The sequence below is a fragment of the Lonchura striata genome, chromosome 6 (assembly GCF_046129695.1).
Source record: "Lonchura striata isolate bLonStr1 chromosome 6, bLonStr1.mat, whole genome shotgun sequence".
Taxonomy (NCBI): Eukaryota; Metazoa; Chordata; class Aves; order Passeriformes; family Estrildidae; genus Lonchura; species Lonchura striata.
In genome coordinates this window covers 22,084,634-22,100,573 of record NC_134608.1, presented here as the reverse complement: position 1 = coordinate 22,100,573, position 15,940 = coordinate 22,084,634, and the positions used below count along the sequence as shown (strand labels likewise).

Here is a 15,940-nt window from a genome sequence, read left to right as displayed (position 1 = left end):
GCCGCCGAGCCGGAGCCGCCCAGCCCCGAGCGGGGTCGGGCCGGCGATGAGCGCCGCCGCCGCCGCCAAGGTACGCGGCGCTGGCTCCGCGCTCGCCCCGCGGGGCGGGAGGGACGGGGGACGATGGCGGCGCCACAGCCGGTGGGAGCGGGGCTTGGGGCGGCGGCTCTCCGTCTTCGGCCTGCGCGGGCCTCGCTCGGTTCGGCCGTGTCGCCGGCTGTGGCTGCTGGTACCCGGGGAGGCCGGGACGGCGGAGCCCGGGAGGAGCGCGCCCCCGCTGCCCCGCCCTGCCCCCGTGTCTCTGTCGCAGTGGAAAGCACGGAATTTAACCCCGTGCTAAATAAAATGCTTTAGTGTGCTAATGCTTTTAGTGGGGGTGCTTACCGTATTTTATTTGCGCTGTTCACACCAAGTCCTGCTGAAGAGATACTGAGAGTTTAGGAGCAAATCTGTTCTTTCTGCTTTACATTTGAACCCAGCAGAGTACAAGCTGTGCCTTTCAGGCACAGAGGTGTCCCAAGGAGCAGTGTGTGTGCAGGCTGCTGGGCTTGATGGGTCTCAGGAAAGATGAGAGATTTGGCGTTCCCAAGTGCATCCCTTATATCACTTGGAAAAAGGTGGTATCCAGAATAGACCGTACTACTTTGAAGAAGATGGAAAACCTAAGAGGTCAACATACAAAGTTTGGGGTGTTTCTTCCATCTTTCACAACAGAGAAGTGTGTTTGCCAAATTTTTACTCTGGACTAGTATTTAAGCCCAAACTTTCCTCGCTGATTGCTAAAAATGAAAACAACCAAACCAGAACTCTCAGTAGACATCAAGCAAATCCTGTCCTGCTATCATCCCAGCTCCAACCAATCTAAACTGCAGGTTTTGGTGATTTTATCCCACAGGGTTGTAAATGCAGGAAATTCTTTCCTGAGACTTCCATCGACCATGCTCAGCATTTCCTCTGAGGAAGACACAGTGTCACTCTGGGATATGTCCACTGAGGACAAAACATTTCTGCTGTCTCTACTCTTTACTTAGCTGATTATTTTTGCCTGTGATCTGCCCTGCTTCTAGGAACAAAACAGCATGAACTCAAGAGATCACTCCATGCCCCAGTGTCTGGAGACAGTTCCCAGCTGAACAATGATTTCCATGTTCTTTTTAGTGAAATCCCCCAGAGCCTTGAAATTACAGAGCAAGGCAATTAGCATGACACAGTTTATTCCAAATTATAGCACAGGCTCTAAAACCAAAAAAGAACTGCAGAGAGGATAAGGAGAAATGTCTCTGCTGGCTGAGAGGGCAGAGTCCAAAATGGATGTAGTGAATGACCTGAATTTCTGAGCCAAAAAATCCTTAGCAAGATCCTCAGGAAAAGCAAGTAAAATTAGTATCTCATGACTGCTCTATTTTCTCTTTTGAAGCCATAGTTTCTGTTTCTTCCCTGAAACTCAGAAGGCTAGACATTTGAAAAACTAACGTAGCTGATTTTTCTAATGCCCTCATTCCAGAAGAATTTAAGAAAATCAGCAAATACATTGTCCACTAAAGTGTTACCAGTACTTTCCATCTCTTTCCTCCTCACTTATAAATCTGACTAAATTAGTCAAAGACATACCTCATTTGGAGTTATTTGAGCCAATCTAAATTGTAAGAAGTGTGAAGTTTTCAAAGAGGACTGGAGCACAGAGATCATCAGTGTCTCTGGTTTTCTTTTGACAGACTATAATTGAGCATATCCCTGCTTTCTTTTGTCTTGCTGCCAAGTCTCTGGAAAAATTTTTATGCATTTTGGGAGGGTAGAGACTGAGAGAGATCCCTGGCATGCTGTGGGATCTGTGTAAGCAAGGAGAGACATGATTACAGGTTTCTTTAGAGACATAGATGGGTACCAATTTCCTGTGTGGAAAGAAAAGACTGACACAAAAAAAAAGCATAATCTTTTATTTTACACTAAGTTGGTCTGAGAGCAGAGTAGCAGCTTCTCCCATATCTCCAATGTAGGAAATTCCCTGTACTGGCCAATACTGGTGGGAGGGGAGCTACAGGAGCACACTATGGAATCTCCCTGAAAAGGGAGCCCATTCCCAGAGCTAGCAGTCTTTCCCTAGTGAAACAGAAATTCTGCATGCAGCTTTGGTTTTCTTTTTTTTTTTTTTTTTCCTTTTTTTTTTTTTTTTTTTTTTTTTTTTTGTTCTCCAGGGTTAGATTTCTGGATGAAAAGCTATGGAAATAAGAATGATTCAAGAATGGTTCCCAAATGTGCTTCCAAGCTTAAATCTGTTTAATGGTTTTGAGATCAGGGCTGGGAGAGGGTGACTGCAGTGACTCAGGATTGAATCTGACTGGCTGGTTTTTGTGTCCTGGGCACAGACTGGGGGGCAAAGTCCTTTCCTCATTGGTTATAGGAGAGAAGCTTTTCCTCATTACAGCTGAGTTAAAACAGAAAACACAGAGGCTGTTTTTATTTTGTGGAGACAACTGCATGCACCATGGCATCTGAAAAGGTGAGAATCTGGACAGGCTGGAAGCATCTGGGAAGGCTGCCTTAGCGTTATCATTCAGGTAGAGATGAATTCTCTCTCTTCATGGCTTTCGTCTCAAACAACAGAAGCTCTTCTTTTTTGGAAAGAAATTGGTTTTTCTGCTACATGGCTGGAAAAGTTGTTTCATACCGTGCAAATACCCAGATGCTTGGCACAATCAGTACAGAAATTTTCAGAAATCTAAGATGGGATAGAAGTTAGCAATATTGGATAGGTACAAAGAGGGAAGCTTTATAGTGTCAAGGTCATTTGTGCATTGTTGGAAACATCAGGTGCAACTGGATAATAAGAAGGCTATTATGAGAGACAGTGATGCTACCTGTATGCCCAAATCAGGAACAGTTACTTTCAGAAAGGAGCCGTCTCTCCTCCAAACATTGCTCTCCCCTGTCTTAGAGTTCCTGAAATGCCTTCTGCTCATGTATTCTTTTCCTTACATTCAATACTCTGGTGCTCCCAGCATATAACTCTTTTGTCTTTCTCTTCTCAGCCAATACTTTACAGTTATTTCCGAAGTTCCTGTTCTTGGAGAGTGCGAATTGGTAAGATTCAATTTTCATCTCTCTTTTTTTGTCTCAGTATTGCAGTATCCTCCCCTCCACTGACCAAATTAATCCATCACTTATTAACAGAGAGGTCTGCAAACATGAGCCTGGAACAGTCAGGCACCTCCCCATGAGGAGGAAGGGGAAGACCGCAGCTTACTTGGAGCAGGTGGAGTAGAGGGGAACAGATAAGAGGGCTTCATGATGCTACCTCAGACTCTGGCTGACCCAGGTCATGAGAACTAAGCAGGGCTGGGAATGGTCCTTACTTGTGCTGAGACAGAAAGGTTTTAAAGGTAACCACATGGTCCCCTAACCTCTAAAAGCCGAATCAGCAAGGGCTGTGCTGCAAAGAATTGCAAAGCTTATTTTGAAAAATGCAGGTTTTGCCAGGACTGATCTTTAGTACTTTGGTCCTTCATTTGCCAGAGCACAGTCTTCTCAGTGGACTCAGGCCACCCTCATTGAGGGGTAGAGTCTTTTTTCAAATATAGGTGCTAACATTTTCCTGAACCCATTACCAATGAAACTGGTCCCAGTGTAGCTGTCTGAAGCTGTACACTCTGCTCTCCCTAGCACTGGCTCTGAAAGGAATTTCCTATGACCTGGTCCCAGTGAACCTCATTAAGGATGGAGGACAGCAGGTAAGGATAAAAATACCACTGCTCTCTCCAGGGTACTGAACTTGGGGATCATTAGGAGACTTGAGATTAGCACTGGAAAGTTCACAGGCAAAATTACTGAATTCCTCACCACTTCTTTGGAATTAATAGCTGCTTTCAGCCACTGTTCCCTGGCATGTGAGACAGGAGAAGAATATGACTGCAGGAGAATAGAGGCTTTTTTCTCTCTCAAACATTTTTGACTGAATCCATAAGGCTGAAAATCTTTTGCTTACCATGATGCAACTGAATATATCTGGAGCACAGAGAAGCTGCCCCACACTTTAAACAGACTTAACTTCATTCAATTAGCAACAGAAAAGGCATGGAGTTGGGGATAGGGGGTGTCCAAAATATGCTAATTTATATTGCAGGGGGCTACAAAGGGCCTGCAAAAGGAAGAGGTGGGTTGCCAAAAGAGATCTTCACTGAGGCCTTACTTGGGGATCCATAGGAGGGAGTTGTGCACCTCATAGTACCACTGGCTCAATGGGCTGGTATGGGCCAAGGCAGAGTTGGACAGCTGGGACAGTAATGGTGTCACTGATGCAGTACCACTGGGCATTGCAGTGGTGCTTTATCAAGAGATAAAGCAGTCCAGGCCAGGTGCAGTGATCCCTGAGCCCCAGTAAGAGCTTGCTGTAGGCTAATAGTACAGCATAATTTACTCCAAAGATTAGTATTAAGGTAGAGAGAAAAAAAGAGGAAGGAAAAAGAATTTGGTAACTGGGTTCTGGGAGAAGAAAACAAGGAAGAATAATTTCTTATTGCTGTAGAGTAATCTCAGGTTTGTTTCCACAGTTTTCTGCTGAATTCAAGGCACTGAATCCAATGCAGCAAGTCCCAGCCTTGAAAATTGATGGCATCACCCTTTCTCAGTCGGTGAGTTATCAGCCACATCCCTGTTAACCTTTCACTCCAGCCTGCTTCCCAGTCTGGATGGGATGGCTTTGTTCCATCTTTTTCTCCAGAGCTCTCACCTTTACATTGGAAAAGAAGTGGCATTTATGATCCCACTTGGGAATAGAAATAGCACATATTCCCTGATGGGAAACCACTGTCAAGGATTTCAGTTCCGTTCTGCTTTGGTTCATAACTCCACCTTTCACTAAGCAGTTGGTCGTCTGACTTTGATGGCTGTTCCATGGTTTGCCTGAAATTACAGCTGGACCAAATTACAAGGTCACAGGCAGATGTCAGAGGAGTTATTCTTTTCTTTGGGTTGGTAATAAACTGCATTCAAGAGCTATTGTATTCTCTTGGATCAGCTCCCCTTTCCCACATGTCCAGGAATGTAAAGTCTTCCTTGGGTCTCCAATAACCTCCCATTATCTCTTTGTTCTTTACAGCTAGCTATAATTAATTACCTAGAAGAGACGCATCCTAACCCCAGGCTCCTGCCCCAAGATCCAAAGAAGAGAGCCCAAGTCAGAATGATTGCTGACCACATTGCCTCTGGCATTCAGCCACTCCAGGTACTGCCTTGTCAGATCCATGCAAATGAGAAGATCAGAAAGGATTTCTGTCCCTGAAATTCCCAGTCTCCTTAAATTGTTGCCAGCCAACCGGGTGGCAGAACTTCAGACTGGTGTGCTAGCAGATAAAATCTGCTTAACCTCTGCCTGATCTAAATACCAATGGCACCAATACAGTATTTCCAACACAGCAAATCCTATAGCATGCCAGGGCTCTTTCCAGAAAGAGCTGAATCCATATGGTTTTACTGCCTAGTCTAGGACATTGTAGGAAGAGAATTGAGCAGCCGAAAGGGAAGAGGCAAAGGGATACCCTGGCAACTGTTACAGAAGGGTAGTGCCAAGAGAAAGATACAGCAGGGTGCCTGATTCATTGCAGGTGAGGTCAGGGCTGACCCAACCAAGTGAACTCAGGCCAGGGGTTCAGCCTTGGCAACTCCTCATCTCCCCTGTCCTCCACTGGATGACACAGTGGGTAAGATCCAGCTAGCAGTAGTTATCTAACCTAGAGATTGCTTTGTCTTCACAGAACCTGAGTGTCCTGAAACAAATGGGGGAGAAAAAAATGGAATGGGCTCAGAACTGTATCACATCTGGCTTTCAAGGTACATACCACATCTAAAATGATCAGTAATTTGGCTGACCTTACAAAATTCTGCACCACTGGCATTCTATTTGCCTTTTTCAAGTAGAACCACAGATATTCCTATGCTGGTGTGCTGGGGTCCTGCCTTGCTGGCAGAGACTGTGTTCTTCTTGCCCAGAGTCTCATGTCCAGGACTGGTAGCTCCCCAGGATTGATGTGCACAGAAGACTTCCACTGTTGCACAAGGAAGAGGGGAAGCCTGGTGCCATCCTGCACACTGCAGCAGCTGATTAATTTTGAAGCACAAGGGCTCACAGCTCTTCTATAGTTCTACACATAGATAGAAATCTAATAGCAAACTCCCACAGAGTCTAGCAAGTAGCAGAGTAATTCTTTGCCTTTTTGAGAGAAATAATGGGCTTTTGGTTCCCTCAAAATCCTTTCCCCCATGTGCTACAATGACAGGCCCATTTTCACTTTCTGACAGACACAAACTGACTGAACCGTTGCCTTTCCCCCCTCCCCAATTACGTATTTCTACATTATCCTCATAGCATTTCGAGTGCATTGTCTAAAGCAGCTGAAATCACCCTGGGCCCAAAAAAGCTGAAGGAGCCTAAAGACTCATAACTATAATAAGATTTCTGTTCCTTCTAGTTTCTGTCCCAAAATGCTCCTTTTTCATACTCTGCTTGGGGTTAAAATGCCCTTGTACATAATTCTCAGTCTAGAAAGTGTTTGGTGTCCCTTTCAATTGACTTTCCAATGCCTCATTCCAGTGTACCACCTCTCTTGACAGCACTGGAGCAGATTCTGCAGCACACTGCTGGACGCTACTGTGTGGGGGATGAAGTAAGTATCAGAGAGAGCCCTGTGTGCTATTGCAGAACTGAAAACCAAAGTATCTTCCCCTAAAATAGGAAAGAAAATTAGTTGAGGAGATAAGAACACAACCCCATCCAGTGCCTAGAATTACATGCAGTGCCTTCACCATAACAAAAAACAGCTGCATGGATCCTACTTAGGCCATTACTGACTGACAGAGTTATGGAGATGCTTACTTGTCCCTGACTATAACCTGCTGATGGCCAGATTCTGCAGCTGTAGCTATGATCTGGCTGGTTCTAGATGATGTGGAAAATGATGATATATCATTTCATCTTTATGGGATTTGGACTTCAACATGTCCTGTCATAGGAGCAAAGCTTGGCTCAAAAAACATGTGTTCTGTTTTTAGCTCTTTTCTATGGAACCTTTAACCAACTTGTATTTTTCTGCTGTGACCATCCAATTTAAGATGGACAGATTTCACAGAGCTCACATAAAAGCTGTTCTGACCCGTACCAAACTAGAGGCAGTTCAGGCCTTTTCCATTTATTAGTTCTGCTGCCAGGCAAAAGGCCTTTCCTATAAAAGCCTTATTAAAAAGGAAGGCTCCTGCATTATTCTGGGATGCAGAGGATTGTCTAGCAGCAGCCTTATGGAGCCCTAATTAATAAGGCTCCTTACAAGATCTAATGCTGGAGAATAATGTGCTCTGAGAGGCACCCAGGGCTCTGTGATCTGGGGAGCAGGGTGAGGGCAGCTGCCTCTGTGCAGACAGGCAGCAAGCAGCACTGGCGTTAAGTCTTTCCCTCAGACTGCAAGTCTCCAAGCCTGTGTACAGAGGCCCTATCACATATCATGTCTTGACATTGCAGGACTGCTTGATACTGCTGCAGTGCAAGCAAGCAAAATTTACTTAACTTTTTCCAGCCATGCAAACACCCCTCTCCCTCCATCACCTCCCTCTGCAGCTTGCCAGCAGACGTGTTTGCTTAAAGGCAGTTGCCATAGAAGCACAGTGTCCTTAAGGTCATAATGATCAGCTGGTAAATATAAAGCTTCCTAAAAGCTCATGGCTTCTACTGGCAACTGCAATGAAGTTCTTTTTCTTGTACTATTGCTGTAGTATTAATGCTGAATTAAATGATTAGATCATCATGACAACTCCTCTGTACTGGCTGATAAAATAATTTCTGTCCTGGTCTCAAAGCCTGCCGCCACTGGGAGGTGTGAGAGGACAGGCTCTGAGTTATTCTAACCTTTTTTCTCTGCTATATTTTTAGGTTTCCATGGCTGATCTGTGTTTAGTTCCTCAAGTTGCCAATGCTGAAAGGTAATTAAGGCTAAGTTTGATATATTCTTCAAGACACCTACTTATGCTGGGCTGTCAGAGCTTACCTTCTGCTCCTTGTGCCTGTTAGACATTATCCCTCCAGCCTGCCCTATCCACTTATGTTTATTCTCTCCACAAATTTTCCTACTTCATAAATGCTGTCTCTTTTGGAAGTAATGAATTGTGGTCTCCTCTTAGAGGCCTCTGGGGAAACCTGATCTATGACTTTAGAAAAGCTGAAGTTGCCCACACTCCATATTCTCTGTCCCTGTTTGCTTTGTTCTTACACTGCACACAGGAGGAAAAGATTAATCAGACTTTATTTAAAGCCTTAAACCCATACAAGTAGTGGCTGCATGATTCCCAGGAAAAGTAGTGTCTTCTTACCTTGTGCTGCACATTACGTAAAAGTCTGGTGAAAATCGCACAAGCACAGAATCATTGCAGTTGGAAGGGAATTCTGGAGGTCACCCAGTCCAATTTCCCTGCTAGAGGAAGTGGCACAGGATTGCATCCAGCTGGGTTTTGAGTATCTCTAGAGAAGGAGACTTTACAACCTCTTCCGGAACTGATTAATCTCTCAAGCATTTGTTTGTAAACCTACAAGGATGAACCTTTTCTGTTAGTGTAAATGCCTGTGAGATTCTCTCACACCAGGCAGGCCTATCACACTGCTCTATACTTCTGCTCCCTGCCGCACTGGCTCTCCAACTCAAGTCCTTCACAAATTCTTCTCCGTTTACAGATTCAAAGTGGACATGGGTCCATATCCCACAATAACCAGAATAAATAAAGCTCTCTTGGAGTTAGAGGCCTTCAAAATAAGCCACCCTTCCCGGCAGCCAGATACTCCTGCAGAGCTGCGAGTTTGAAGCCTTTCTACTCATTAACTCTAGAAAGCTGCCATGATAAAGAAGACAACACCTACAGTTTGAGTAGGACTTCAATGCCAGTAGGAAACCCCAGTACTGTTGTCTCCCTTTCATCTGTGTGGGAAGGACAGAGAATCTGGAAGTAGTGTGGATGACTTACAGGATGCCTGTGCTGGAATACCTGCAGCTACTAGTTTTGTCTATGCAGTCTATTTCCATGAAGCAGATTAAAGCAGAAGTATCCATAATGATCAGAAGTTTCATCTGTATGGCTTTGGGCGGGGAAATGTGGCCACAAACAACTGTGAGGTATTGAGCCAATTCTGTATTCCCCATGGTGGCTACTTCTTTCTATCATCTACAGAAAGAGCATCAGAGAATCGGTGTACACATTGTGCTTATCCTTGGAGCTACCTCAGAGCCACAGCACAGTCATCAGTTCCACAGATATAAGCAATCAGATCTAGTCTCTGATGGAAGGTAGCTTAACCATTGTTGGGGTCTTGAAAGAGCCAAGTTGATAACTCTGTCACCCCTTGAAATAACAAGAGCAGTCACATGGCATTTATGAAAGGTGTGCCTAGAGCAAAGCTAGGTCATTGTGCCAAGGCACAACCGTCTCTCTCCACTACAATGAAAATTATGTTATCTTCTTTTTCCCACCCTCAGATACTCCTCTAGGTGTTTTCCTAGCCTTCAGCTGCAGATGGTTGCCCAAGGAAATCCCACACCAGATTCTCTCCAAACCAGAATAATGTCTGTACTTTTACTGTAAAACAGCAGCAGTAAATACCATTCCACTCATCCCAAATGAAACCAAACACCTAAGTCACCTACAAAGCTGAAAGCAGCCTGGGAATTCCAGCTAGAAACCTGTAGGGCAAGAAAGGAACCCATAACCTTGTGTCATGTTCTTGTGCAGAGTCAGCTCAGATCCCACTGAATGCTTTGGCACCTGAGCCTAGATATTATATATCAGGTATCCTAGGAAAACAATACCCATGGCTTTCAGAATTTACAAACCCACAATCTCTTGTACCAAGGTGCCATTCACCTACATACAGATACCTGGACTGCCATGTTGCTTGGATTAATTTATTGCCATCCATATCTGTATTTAGGCTGGTGAAGAGCCTTGCTGTTTAGGCTCATTCTGAGAATCATGCATTATCCTAGGTCCAGCTGGATCTTGAGTGTGCTGTTATAAAATGTCCCAGCACAGTTGGAGCCCCCAAAGACCAACACCGTGTGCAGCTTCTGCTCCTCTTTGTTCTCCTTGTCCATATCCATCAAGTGGGCAGGAGTCAGGTCAAGCAATGTGTGGCCAGCTCGGGGAACAGAGCAGAGGTCATGGTGGATCACTGTGCTCCATGAAAGAGTATCTGAAGTGGAAAGGGGATATCAATACTGACAAGCCCATTCCTAGTGCAAAGGATGAGACAAATGGACTAGACTAGGTGTTCAGAAACACCTCTGCAGCCCCAGAGTCATCTTCAGCTATCAAAACAGGGCAGGAGAGTCACTCACCTAGGTGGAAGACAAAGGCATCATGCAGGGCTCCTCTGGCATTGCAGCCTCCACTGATCAGAACCTTCTGGTCTGACACAGCCAGAGCTGCATGAAAGCTGTGACCAAAGCAAAGTCAAAAGGTGACTACAACAAAACTGGGATGGCCTCAGTCACTAATGGGTGGGGATTGGAAGGCTTGATCAGGAGGTTGGCGGCTTAAGGTGCCGGAAGAAAGCTGACTTCTGCTTCTCTCTGCCCTGGCTTGCAGAATAACCCTAAGAGAGATGTTTGCCTCTGCAGGTCAGGCCTGAAGCAACTCATTATCTCAGAAGGAGCTATCAAAACTCCTATGCTTTGCTCTGTGAGGTGAGATAAGAGGCTAGCTGGGCTCTGCATTGATTTAGATCATTGTTCTAGTGAGCAATTTTGTCCCTTCAGGAAGAATATAGTCCTGGTAGAGGAGTTTCTTCCTCTGTGTGGCACAGTACCTCTCCAGGCACTGTGAAGACCAAACAGCAGGCCATACAGTTTACTAGCACACAGCAGAAAACTTACCCTAGCCTGAAAGACAGAGGAGTCTTCCAGGGGGACTAAGGAATATTCCCCCACACCATACAGGCACCAACAAGGACAGCACAGAACTCCTGGTGCCACAGCAGAGAGAAGATCCACTGTATTTTGACTAATGGAACAGAGATATGCAGCTGATCACAAGCACTATTTAAACCTGGCTTCAAAAAGACATGACACAAGAAGATAGCTCCTGGGTCTGCAATAGACTCTTACCAACGTGCAGAAGGCTGTCCTGCCAGGAGGGGGACTGATGTGTACTCCATGAAACCTGAGAGACAGAGAAAAGGCAAGTGAAATGTCCAAAAACAGCCTCATAACTAGACAAAAATTTAGATACTCTGCCACATCAACAATGCCTCTGCCTTCTCTATTACCCAACTTCTTCCAAAAAAGCCATTGTTTTTTCTTCATCCCCTCCCCTATTGCCCCAGAAAGGTTTCGGTTTTTTTTAACCTGTAGTTTTAAACCTCCATTGCCTAGTCAGGAGTTTGTATAATGCTGTTTCTATTTTCCTATTGAGCACACCCCACTCCCAAGTCCCTGTCTTGGAACAGATGTTCCCAAGGCAGCCAGACAGCACAGACTTACTTACCCAGATCCAGAATGTGCATGTCACTGAGGTAGACAGAAGTCTTCTGACCCCCAAAAATCAGCAGCTTGTTTTTCAATAGAGTAGCTGAATGCCTGGGCAGAGAGCAAGCAAATAAATAAAACATCTTCAGCAAGTTCCCAAAACTTCTGTTTTAGCCTTGGCCCCTTCTACTGGGCTGCCACAGCTTCAGTCTACACCTGGGACAAAATCCCATCAGGATTCACAATAGGAGGTACTGAGAATTCCACTGCTCTAAGCACAGCCCTATCTTAAGGAGTACATGGTGGAGAACAATCACCTAATATTTAGGAAATCACAGGTGTGGGAGGGAAGGTAAGCAGAGGTTTCCTGCACTATTTTGGATAGCTGGAATTAGAGCACTCTCACCCAAGCCTAGGCAGAGGCTTCTCCCCTTCTGAAATGGGCTGATACCAAATTTCATCCTCTGGATTGAAGACATAGAGCACATTGCTGCAGGGTGCAACTGCCAGCGATGTTTTTCTGGGGAAAGTCCCTCCAAAAACAAAGAGCTCCTTGTGGTAGATAGTTGCACTGTGGTAGGTGAGCACTGGTATCCTCCCTTTAGCCTAGAAAAATTTCAATATATATTTGTTACCAGAAGTGCATTATTTGCTGCATGAAAATAGGAAAGGGGCCCACATCATGCAGTGAGTTTGACAAGTCTCAATTTTCACTTTATTGGCTCCCCAGCCAGATCTTTGCTGCACAGGCAGACAGTACATTCTTTGCATGCTCTACACCACCAGAATGATCTGATAAGAAAAATAAATCAGCCTCCCACACCTTCCTCAGAAGATGTCAGAGAACTGAAAGATCTCATCCAGGCTTACTCTGTAAAAAAACATTTTGTGCTTTAGCAGGAAAGAGACAGTCCCATGCTGACAAGCGCTCAGAATGCTGCTGTACTCAGGGCAGTTCCTGATTTGAGAAGACCAGCTCTTCACCTCAGCATCTGGTGCTGCTCCCAATGGCACCATATAAAATGAGAGACCATTTGCCTTCACTGCTTGTACAGTATCTCCCACCATTAAGCTTGGTCAGGCACAGCCCTCTGCAGCAACCATTTTTTTCCATTGCTTCATTCGCTGTAGACACAGCAACAGGTTTCTGTTCAGCATGTGGCTTTTCAACACAGCCTTTTAATACCTGTCAAACCCAACTTCACATCTCAGACAACCTGCACCAACAGTGGACCAAGACTACTAGACTAAGGACATGGGCACATGGACTGCCACATTCAGGCAGAACCTGCCACTCCACCTGCACTTGTGCCTTGGAAGAGATGCAGTACTCACAGCCACAAGGAGCCATTTCCAGGTGACTGTGTCCAGAATGTAGATGCTGCTGTAGTCTTTGTCCTCCCTTATGCCCCCAAAGATGTAGATACGCTTGGTGTCAGGGTCGTAGGTAGCTGTGTGACCATGCAAGCATGATGGCTTGGCATTTTGTAGCTGGAAACCCACTGGAAGCCATATATCACTGTCTGTAAGAGCAATAGCAGACATATGGTATGGGAGTTCAAAAATGCTCTTGATTGCTCTAGATTTAAAGAACATGCCATAAAATCTTTAGTCAAAACCTTGCTCCCTTTGTCTCCTCCTCTCCTTTGATTCAGGGCTAGAGGGAACTCATACAGAATTATTCTGTAAATAATGATGGGGAATACCAAGGTGAAAGAGAAGACCAGTGAGGTGCAGAAAGACATAAGGCACTGGAATTGTATCTCACATTTCCCCACCAGTCACCACACACAGACTGCAAACTGCACTGTTGCATTTACCCCTTACAATTCCAACTCTTTCTAGAACTTGTATCTTATCTCCTAGAGTGCTCTCAAGTATAATCTCAGAGCCCTCATAAGGCACTCTATGCTGTCAGCTCAGCCTGGTGACATGCCAGATGTGATGCCTTCGCTGTTCACTCCATATGCACAGGTGCCCAAGTACCCCCTCCAATCTGCATGAGCTATCCTCGAGGCCCACTGTCCCCACTGCTTTTCACAATCCTAAAGTTCCCACCAATTTCCAGCTTCCAGAGAGCATCCCTGCAGGACTGTTGATTGACACCTTCTCCACCAATGAGAACAGCTGTCCCCAGGTCACTGAGGCACATGGCATGGCACCACCGAGGGCTGGGACTGCCTGGGGAGGGAAGAGCACAGGCACATGAGCAGTCAGACAAGACACCCTCAGCTCCCTTCCCTGTGGGGAGAACAAGGCACCTGAATGCTCAGAGGGGGGAAATGGTAAAGCAAGGCTCCCTGCCCTCTGCAGGGGAAAAAGACATACCTTCCTAAGGAATATTTTCAGTTGGCTTGGGGGAATAATTGCTGTACTTAGAGAGACCTCAGAAGCAAGGACTAGCTGGATGCAAGATGCATTCAGGCTGCCACTTCAGACAGGTTTGGAGGTCTCCCATTTACTACCCCATCTCCAAAAGTTGTGCTACCTGGCCTGCGCTACTCCTCACGAGGGAGGGCTACCCAGGGACAGCTTGTCAGTGCCTAAGAACAATCAGAAGCCTGGAGCTGCTTCCACAGGTATTCCTTGTACTGCTCTGTTCCTCCTCCCTTCTCCTCCCAGGCCCCTGCAGCTGGCTGAGCAAGCTAAAAAAATACTTTTAAATCAAAGTCTATTTAATATCTTACCTTTTTTACTCAAAGAGCTATGTACCCAGAGGTGTGCCTGAGATTCAGAGGGGCTAAAGAAACATATTTGAGAGCCTGACAGTACTGGAAGCGCTGATGGCAATTACATGAAGAGAAACAGCATATATACGTGGCCTACTTGTTATTCTTGATCACTGCAGAGATACAGAATGAAGCATGAGAGGCTTCTGATGTTGAAGGGAAGGAATATCATCACTGAGTGACTGATAAGACAAACCAGGGTCTAGGAACCAAATCCTCACCTTGCAACTCCTTCACCGCCAGATCTGCAAAGGAAACACAGAGATGGTCCCATAAAGCACCCAGCAGACATACTGTGGAAAGTGCTCAGCTCCACTGTGTCAGAGCCCTTGGACCTTCCTTTCTCCAACCTCCAACACAAAGCTACCTCACTGCAACAAACAAGGTGCAAGACCAAGAATCATGAACTAAGTCTCATCAGAAGAAATGCAGAAAATAGGTAAGAGCAGGGCACAACTTCCTCTGACTAACAAATACTGTCACCACTGCCTTTTACCCCCCTGATAGAAGTTTGTTTCCCCCTTTCTCACACTGGCTGCAGCAGCAGAAGCTTTATGATGAAGCTATATTTGCCTTTATGACAAGCAAGGCAAGTCCCAATAAGCAATATCTTATGGGGACCACTAAGTTATTGCCAAACTTTTACACAAAAACTTGGTCACACTCTCAAGGTGACTTGGAATTCACACTCCAGAAGCCTAAGGTTTTGTTGCCAAAGCCCTTGGCAGTTACCTTCTCATTACTCAAAAGACAGTACAATTATACTAATTATATATATACATACATATATATATATATATCTCCCTTTTTGTATTCCTTATACTGTAATAATTACCACTGTCTTCTATAGACCAAGTGGTATGCTATTAGTAGGGTACAAACAGACTAATGCAGAGGTTACAGAACGTAACAAGGTAACTTTTTTGTGCCTCAATTTACTCTTTTGTAAAACAAATTTAACAATATTTGCCTTCATTTATAAAACACTTTTACTTATATGAAAAGATAGGCATTGTGTCACAGTAAAAAAGTGGTGGCACTAAGATGATATATCCCATGTTCTATTTCTGGCCTTTTCCCAGCAGGCAAAAATTCTTCCAGCAGCTGATCCAGGAATAAAGAGCATTTTCAGTATTTCAAAGCCAAACATACAAGCTCATCATACCTTGGAAGTACACAGAGAAATGGAATGGGAAGGTGCAGCCCAGCAGCATTAACAGATCATGTAGACAAGATCTGTAAAATAAAGTTGGAAGCTACCAAAATTACCTTCTTCATCAAGACCTCTCTCAGATGCTGTGGGTTCAAATAAAACTTTTCTGGGCTTTTTGGAGTGGACTCTTGGTGGTCCTTGGTGGTCAGGACTCATCCTCCAGGCCTCATTGGATTCCATCTTTTCAGCTGGTGACTTCAGGGCACAGGGTAACACCATGGTCCTCGGTGGCCGGACATCCTTCTTCACAGGTTTGGATGCTCTGGTAGCCACCTCTGAGCTCCGACTCTTAACCTGTGACACGAGTCCCAGCCAAATCAGCCACAAAGAAAGATGCCTGAGGCTACTGTGAATTGCATCTTACTGGGCCAGAGATGTGGTAGCTGTTTTTAGGCCCATCTTCCCAGTGAGTTTTAAGGGCCAACATGCCATCAGTATCAGCTGCCAAACAGTGCAGCTATCTGCAGCAGTGTGCTGTAGTCGGCTCTCATACTGCTGGCTGCTGG

The 15,940-nt window shown here is 45.3% G+C and overlaps 1 protein-coding gene and 1 long non-coding RNA gene across 4 annotated transcripts; one reads left to right on the top strand and one right to left on the bottom strand.

Moving 5' to 3' along the window:
- Positions 1-21: 21 nt before the first annotated feature.
- GSTZ1 (glutathione S-transferase zeta 1) lies at positions 22-9,088 on the top strand. 3 transcript variants are annotated; one of them, XM_021542821.3, is made up of 9 exons: positions 22-70; positions 3,030-3,081; positions 3,661-3,728; positions 4,548-4,628; positions 5,096-5,221; positions 5,751-5,826; positions 6,607-6,659; positions 7,916-7,965; positions 8,711-9,088. In XM_021542821.3, exons 1-9 carry the CDS (start codon positions 47-49, stop codon positions 8,835-8,837), a joined length of 657 nt encoding a protein of 218 aa, XP_021398496.1. In that variant the 5' UTR covers positions 22-46; the 3' UTR covers positions 8,838-9,088. The 3 variants fall into 3 exon arrangements, with proteins under 3 accessions (XP_021398496.1, XP_021398497.1, XP_021398498.1); XM_021542822.3 differs by lacking the exon at positions 22-70 and adding an exon at positions 2,366-2,500; XM_021542823.2 differs by lacking the exon at positions 22-70 and having other exon boundaries at positions 3,037-3,081; positions 4,534-4,628.
- Positions 9,089-9,918: 830 nt separating this feature from the next.
- On the bottom strand, positions 9,919-10,447 carry LOC144246474 (uncharacterized). Its single transcript, XR_013340151.1, has 2 exons — positions 10,365-10,447; positions 9,919-10,219 (listed from the first exon to the last, which is right to left on the bottom strand). It is a non-coding gene; the product is annotated as an uncharacterized LOC144246474 (long non-coding RNA).
- Positions 10,448-15,940: the final 5,493 nt, after the last annotated feature.